The sequence below is a fragment of the Sycon ciliatum genome, chromosome 6 (genome assembly GCF_964019385.1).
Source record: "Sycon ciliatum chromosome 6, ocSycCili1.1, whole genome shotgun sequence".
Lineage (NCBI taxonomy): Eukaryota > Metazoa > Porifera > Calcarea > Leucosolenida > Sycettidae > Sycon > Sycon ciliatum.
In genome coordinates, this window is record NC_088648.1 from 32,849,289 (window position 1) to 32,857,613 (window position 8,325).

Here is an 8,325-nt window from a genome sequence, read left to right on the forward strand (position 1 = left end):
CTGTCTAGCAGCGCTCCATTCAAAGCGTGAATTTTTTCCGGTGATTTCTTCTAATGGACGAGAGATGGTCGAGTGTCGATCTATGAACCTTCGGAAATAGTTTGCAAAGCCAAGAAACTTCCTCACATCAGTTACTGACGACGGAGTTGGCCATGTTTCCACAGCACTTATCTTCTTGGGATCAGGGGAAATTGATGTGCCGTTGATTTTATGCCCCAAGAAGAGAACTTCTCTCACGCCGAATTCGCATTTAGACTGTTTGCAATACAGCTCACTATTTCTAAGTGTTTCTAGAACTGTTTGAAGATGATGCTGATGATCTTCCCAGGTCTTGCTGAAAACTAGAATGTCATCCAAGAATACTACAACGAATTTTCGGAGATGCGGTTGCAGAATAGAGTTCATGAGAGACTGAAAGGTGGCCGGGGCATTAGTCAGCCCGAATCCCATGACTCTAAATTGGAAGTGGCCGAACGGCGTATTAATGGCCGTCTTAGAAACATCCGAGTCTTGAATTCTGATTTGATTGTAGCCTGACCGCAAGTCCAACTTGGAGAAATATGCACTGCCCTGGATCGTGTCGAATAAGTCATCAATATTAGGAAGACAAGCTTTGTTTTTGATCGTAATTCTATTCAATTCTCGCCAATCGCACACCCTTCTCAGAGTACCATCCGACTTTTTCACAAAAAACACAGGTGCACCGTATGGCGACTTACTTGGCTCAATGAATCCCTTCTCAAGTAATTCTGATAGCTGTGACTGGAGCTCGTCCATCTCTGGTTTCGGCAGGCGGTAGGCGGGTCGAGACGGTGGTCTGGCTCCATCTTCTATCTGGATTTCATGGTCGACTGGTCTCTTCGGTGGAAGCTCATTCGGCAGCTCGTCTGGAAATAAATCCTGGTACCTCTTGAGCAGGTTCTGGATGTCTTGTTGCTCTGATTCCTGGAGTTGTGGCCCGGAACGATTCTCCTCGTTTGCAGCAGTGACCCATGCAAGAAACCCCTCGGCTCCACTCCTCAGGGCATGACGAGCTTGTCGGCCACTGATAAACATGCTTTCCACAGATGGCCGGTCGGCTGTCGGCGGGTTAGCTGAAGGCAATTTGGCAACAAAGGGCTCACCGTCCAACTGAACTTCGTTCGTACGGAAGTTGATGCTGGGGTTGTTCCTTGTAAGCCACGGCTTGCCAAGAATAGCGTCGTAGCGAGTCAGGGGATACACAGTAAAGTGCTGTTCCTCACTGAAGCCCCCGACTGTCACCCTTAGCGTGCGTGTGGAAATCTGCGGGACCTCGCTGGTCGAGCCGTCCGCCAATGTTACGCTCAGCACTGCTGAGCTTGCATCCGTGTCAAGATGATGCTTTCGAACAAAACTGTCTGCAATGAAGTCATGCGTCGAACCGGAATCTATCAGCATCACTGCACGGCGACCGCCGATCTTTCCCTGTATGCGCAGTAGGTCGTGTTCAGGTTCATTGCCGACGCTGACGTTGCTGACATGACACCTTTCTGCAACGGGACAATTTCCTACAGCTATGGGTGTCTCCGGCTCCGTAGGTTCCTGGAGAGCAACGTCTTCAACCTCCAGAGCTCCGAACCGGTTAGCGACTGGTACCGGCGTGGGCGCTTGGGTCGTCGCCAGTAAGCGCACCCCCTTTCTTACTGGCGACCAGCGTTTGGGTAGCGCTGTCCACCCTCAGTACAGTCTTTAGCGAGGTGGCCTGGCTTCCTGCAAGCAAAGCAGTGTCCCATTGCTCGCAGTTGGACACGCTCTTGGTCCGTCAGCTTGCGGAGGCCCTGACCACGGAAGCTGGGCACGGAACGCGACTCTCTACTGGCTGGTGGCCCCGACGCCGGTGGCCCTGACGACTGCTCCACGGTGTTTGCTGCCATGACAGCTTGCTCCAGGGTACGTGGATGCTCACGCATGACCTGTCGCTGGATGTGCGGCACTAGACCCCTGACGAACAGCAGCGCTCTGGTGTGGTGGTCGATTTCCGGCACTTGCAGGCTGAGGCGAGTGAAAGCAGCAATGTATGCGTCCAGCGACCCGCGCTGCGCTGCGGAAATTAGTCCCATACGCGATGTTTCCTCGTTGTGCCGTGGTCCGTACACATCGCCAAGTGCCGCTTTCAGAGCAGGCCAGTCGGAAAACACTTGGTTAGCTTCCAATGCCGCTATCAACCAAAGACGAGCGTTTCCAGTCAAAAATCCTGCCGCGTAGTCGACCCTCTGTGCCGCATTTGGGAGTGCCAACGACCGTAGGGCCATGTCCATTGCAAACGTCCATTCTTTGAATGTAGCGGAGTCTCCTCCAAACACAGGCGGCTCTTTCGTAAGGCGGGGTGTTGGCTCCCACGGTTCCGAGTTCGGATGTATCGTTCGGTGTCCTTGGCTAACGCGCTGAGCGGTCTTGATATCGTTTATCAGCCGAACGACGAGTACGAGGAGCGTAAGCAGAGCGACCAGAACACCTGCCAAAAGCAGAGTAGTAACCATCCTCTGCTACCAGTGTAACAGGTTTAATCAAACTTGAAAAGTAAGAGGCCTGGTTGAGCGTGCCTCGACCAGTTATATGCAAAATGTGATAGTATACATGTGGCAATGGCGCCAATGAAGGTGCTAATAGACAGGCGTAAGACGCACGAGGTGCGAGGGAGTGTAAAGTTATAGAGAACAGGGGAAAACTGTTACAGCACGGCTCCGTGAAAGGGCCTGATCTACACTGTAAATGTAACAGATGTGTAATGTTTAGGGCGTCAAAGGTCAAAAGTTCACCGTCCAGAGTTCGTTGTTACAAAGGCAGTGGAATCCTCCTATAAATAGACCTACATCAGGCCCTTTTTCAAATTTCTTGCACATTATTCTCCCAAATGCATACCTGAAGTCATGTTGTCAATGCAGTGTCGTGCATAATAAGTCACTGCAGTGACTCTGCATTCTATTCTATTATTTCTGCACATCTGCTTGGAGCAGCACGTGCATGAGCCCACCAGGGGCCTTAAGGGCCGTTTCACACGAGGTATACATGGCTTTTCACAAATGGTGCATGGGCGTTCTAGGCACAGTACACAGCGCGTGATTTCACACGAGTGTCGCAACATGCTTTTCAAGCAGCAGTTGCCATGGCAGCTTTGACCTGCCTCGCACAGAAGTAGTAAAATACGGAATCCGCACGCGAACGCGGGAGTTTTGAACACAAAATAATAATAATTATTATTAGTTTGGCAAGGAGATGTTCTCTTCCTGATTCTCGTTTTCTTTGATCGCCACAAGGAGAGAAAGATGAACGGCCGAGAGAGGTTGCAAAGGATGGCGAGGCGTAGAAGGACTGCATTGCCCTCGCTTGTTCAAAGTGTAATTTCAAGTTTTTCTCGGGATTCAACCATCCTGAGCGGAACGCAGCATTGAGTTTCTCGGCGATCTCCCTTTCCCTCACAATACGCTTCACCATCTGGCCACTTCTTGACTTTTGATAGTCGGCCCACAACTCAATAAGTCTAGCCTCCAGGTCATCAGAGAATATTTGGCGAGGCATTGTCCGAAACGGAAGGCACAACCAGCAACCAGCAATGAAAGCAAACAGAAGCTAAAAAAACAAACACGACGACAGATCACAATGCAAGGAAAACGAAGTTTGTCAGTAGAACGCTGGGTATATCCTGCTTTCTACACCCCTCCTGGTCTTGCTGAAAACGTACACGATGCGTTTCACATATCGCGCCAAAAGTGCTCTATCTCCTAGGGAACATAACCGGAAACGTGACATGTACGCGATTTTGTACCTCGTGTGAAACGGCCCTAACCCACTCGACTTAATAATGACTGACCTACCGGGAGATGCGACAGTCAATACCTTAGCACCTCTGGGAAACTCTGACCATGCCTGTGTCCTAGCTGACTTTCATGTAAGCACGGCAGAAGAACCACCAGTGACCAGAACTGTCTGGCGTTACCAACGCGCAGACTGGGACAGACTCCGCCACTTCTTTAGAACAACAGATTGGCAGTCCACTGTCAGTGATGATCCTGATGCAATGTGTATGCACTTGACCCAGAATATTCTGGAAGGAATGCGCCGATACATACCGTCTAAGCAGTTGTGCATGTAACCATCTAACCCCTCTTGGTGGACACCGGAATGCACTGAGGCTGTAGCACAGAAACAAAGAGCATGGAGGAGACTCTGCGCCGACCGGTCAAGTGCCCAGCTGCAAGCCTGTTACAATGTCGCCAAGCACTCAGCTAACCATTGCCTGGCAACTGCCAAGCAGGCATTCACAGCAAGCCTGGCGCAGAAGTTAGCCTCTGGGTGTATGGCGTCTGGTGAATGGTGGCGAACCATCAAGAAGGCCTCTGGCCACGGAAACAGCCCATCAATACCTACTCTCCGCAGCACCGATGGTACGGAGCACGACACCAACCGCAGCAAAGCAGAGTGCATGGCCGAACACTTCGCCAACAAATGCAGTCTAGGGGCAGACGACCTATCCGCTCCATTTCCTCACGTCCGACCACGTACTGACCGCAACCTCTGCACCGTCCGGTTTCGCGAGACCACAGTCGAGCGAACTCTCCGCCAGCTCAACCCCACCAAGGCCACTGGTCCAGATGGGATACCTGCCCGCGTCTTGAAAGCTTGCTCTGCAGAATTGGCACGGCCGCTTTCAAAACTATTTACATGCTGTCTTCGCTCCGGCATCCAGCCGCAACAGTGGAAGGTTGCAAACGTGGTTCCAGTCCACAAGCGCAAGTCTAAATCGTCGCCATCAAACTATCGACCAGTGTCGTTACTGAGCATCCTCTCCAAGGTCATGGAGACCATAGTCAACAGGGCAATGAGCAACTTCATGGAGACGAATCACGTCCTGTCAGAACGGCAATTTGGCTTCCGTCGCGGCCACAGTGCAGCAGACCTGCTGACTGCTCTCCACCACCAGTGGGTGCACACCGCCGGAGATAAAGGAGCTTCTCGAGTGCTGGCCATCGACATTGCTGGAGCATTTGACCGGGTGTCTCACACTGGTGTGTTGCACAAGGCTAGAGTGTATGGAATCTCGGGAGACCTGCATCGGTGGCTCCAAGACTACCTCTGCAACCGCACACTTCAAGTCCTCATCTCCGGCCAGACATCAGCCAGATGCCCAGTTAAGGCTGGGGTGCCACAGGCCAGTATCCTGGGCCCCACCTTATTCTTGGTCTACGTCAACGACCTTGAAGACCACCTCCCAATCGGCTCCAACCTTGCCTCATTCGCCGACGACACAACCCTATACGCCGAAATTGCAACTCTCGCTGCTGTTCCTGACAACGCTAGAGTACTCCAGGCTGCTGTCGACCTAGTATCCAGTTGGGGCACGGATTGGAAAGTGCAGTTCGAGCCAGCCAAATCTCAGGCCCTTACAATTTCCCACCATCGTCGCGACTGGCCAATACCCCCCATTGTCTTCAATGAAACTCCTGTCGAGGAGCAGCCCTCCATCAAAGTACTCGGCGTCACGTTTGACCATCAGCTAAAATTCAGCCAGCATATCCGAACTGTTGTAGTCCGAGCAGCGCAGAGACTTGGAGCCTTGCGCAAGGCATTTTACTTGCTGACTATTCCTGCCCGGCTTCGAGCCTACAAAGCCTTTGTCCGGCCGGTTATGGAGTACTGCCCAATCGTCTGGATGGGGGCAGCTCCTTCCCACTTGAATCGGCTGGACTGGGTGCAGGAGCGAACCATCAAGGCAATACATCCGCAATGCTGGCTTCCTAGCCTCATAATTCGCCGCACCATCGCTGCCCTCTGCCTCCTGTATAAAGCCCTTTGCGATAATTCTCCCGCTCTTCTCTCAATGATTTGCAGAACACAGAGCATATCTACAATACTGCGACCAGCTCGAAAACCAGCCTGCTCATCTGGTAACTCAGCCTCTATCTTCTTTTTCATACGATTCAAGATTATTGTCAGAAGGATCTTGCTTGCATGTGACATAGTCTCAGTATCATTGTCTTTCTTTATTACTTTTGAGCTGGGAATGTGAACATAGTAAAAAAAAACAAAAAACATCAAAGCAATGGTCCGATAGTTGAAACACTCCTTAGCTGATCCAGCTTTGGGTAGCATCACGATTTCTTGACGTTTCCATGCTTTTGGCCATCTCCCTGTTTTCCAAATCTCCAAACAAAGTTTATGTAGGAATAGAACACAAACTGAGGATGCATGCTGAATCAGTTCCGCCACGATCCCATCAAGTCCAGGGGCTTTCTTCTTCTTCAGGGACAATATGGCTTGCTCCTGGCCCAGGAGAAGTCAATAATGGCTTGCTCTTGGCCCAGGAGAAGTCATAATTTGTTAATGCCATCTTCATTCAGCACCGTCTACAGCTCTTGTGGAGTGTGGCTGGTGCAGTGTTCGTGCAGGTGTCTGCAAGGGTCGTGTGGTCTCGTCTAGTCACAAGAACAGATCTATCACTATGTATAGGATAGTGCACGGATCCGAGGAGAAAAATATTCTGCCGAGGACCAATCCGTGCACTATCTGTATATAGCTCGACTTGTCAGGGGTCAGCGCAGCCATCACGGTACACAGTTGTTGGCTTTCACACTTTTTCAGTTGTAAGCAGGGAGTACAGTACTCAGTACGTACTTTTTCAAGCTCAACAAAAAGAGGAAAGACAAGCTTGCAAGGCAAGCAGGAGGAAACATGACACAGGAACAAAACACAAACTGACAATGAAAAAACAATACTTGTGCTGCACTAGCTTACTCCTTTCACTTGAAAATACCGCCATTCCGGCAACAGGCTCTCAGCTGCACCAAATAGATAAATAAAATAACTTTGAAACTCGGATGTTGAGCCATAAATAAATAATGTGGAAAGGACGAGGACATCTGGATACGAGTTAAGAGTAACTATCCATCACTGTAACTGGATACTATATACAGTCAGAAAGTGCAATAACTAGGCACAAAACTGACAAGAGTACTGAGACATTCGACGTCCTGACACCTAGCTTCAACACATCTCCGTAGCGCTAACCGACAGCCTTCCAACTTGGAAGGTTCAAGGTTATGGAAATACCAAAGAGGGGAAGGCAAGCGCAACGAAAACGAGCAAAAGCTACAGTCACAACGAAACAAAGAATGTCGAACAAAGAATGTCGTTTTCGTTGCGCTTGCCTTCCCCTCTTTGGTATTTCTATAACCTTGAACCATCCTAGTTGGAAGGCTGTCGGTTAGCGCTACGGAGATGTGTTGAAGCTAGGTGTCAGGACGTCGAATGTCTCAGTACTCTTGTCAGTTTTGTGCCTAGTTATTGCACTTTCTGACTGTATATAGTATCCAGTTACAGTGATGGAGAGTTACTCTTAACTCGTATCCATAATGTCCTCTTCCTTTCCACTAAAATGACTTTGCCAATATTTCACCCATTGGGCACCATCAGGGCATTACTCCTTTGTTGTAAGTAAGGGAGTAGTACATTGGTATTGTCAAGGGTACTCTTGGTACTGTACTACTCTCTGGTTGTAAAACAAAACACCTCCATTTGGGCTCTCTGCTGCAAGAAAAGAAGAATGAAGTACATGTACTGGCAATTGTCAGTTGTTGCCAGCCTTGCATTACTTGCCCTTGTTGTTGTTGTTGTTGCAGTTGTCGAGGATACTTTGAAGTAATTTTTTATCAACATCATGGAAGACGTGTTATACTTTTATAATAATCTTTATTAAATGATATCCCAGAGGCGATGGCCTGTCGAGGGGATCTCCTGATGCAAATCATGTAATAGAAATTAACAGTGAGGAAAACTACACGTGTTACAGTATATGCTACATATTGAGCAATAAACGCAGGGCTGGGTTGTTCAAAATAAAATAATTAATTTAAATGTCCAGGGATATACCACTACAGTCAAATTTAACCAAAGAATGACACAATAAAAAAATCCGCCGTGGGTGAACCCATCGCAGCTCGAGATAGGATTTGCACACTCTATATTCAGCCGCTTTGGTTAATCGAAAAGCTGGTTAAGTGTCCGACGTCGCGACATTAGAATGGAATTTGTGAACGATTTCTTGGTGTCTTCGAGTATGGCCTTCATGACAGCCCTCAGTTCCTTGAGCTTTCGAGGCTGTGGCAGGAATAACATCACACATACACACAAGTGCACACACAATATACACACACACACACACACACACACACACACATGAATGTATGCATGGCCACACACAAAGAAGAGGTAAGCATCCGTAGCAATGAAGATTTGAAACAGCAGCATCGCCACCAACAACAACAAAACAAAAACCACCACGAACAGCACCAATACCAACATCAGCAC

General features: G+C 49.2%; 1 protein-coding gene across 1 annotated transcript in view; it reads right to left on the reverse strand.

The window, feature by feature from the left end:
- Positions 1–7,780: 7,780 nt before the first annotated feature.
- LOC135818965 (uncharacterized) overlaps positions 7,781–8,325 on the reverse strand; it is a 7,302-nt gene continuing 6,757 nt past the window's right edge. The window contains exon 5 of the mRNA XM_065332131.1: positions 7,781–8,115. Coding sequence (XP_065188203.1) covers positions 7,996–8,115 — 120 coding nt within the window. The 3' untranslated portion in view covers positions 7,781–7,995. The remainder of the gene's footprint in view (positions 8,116–8,325) is intronic.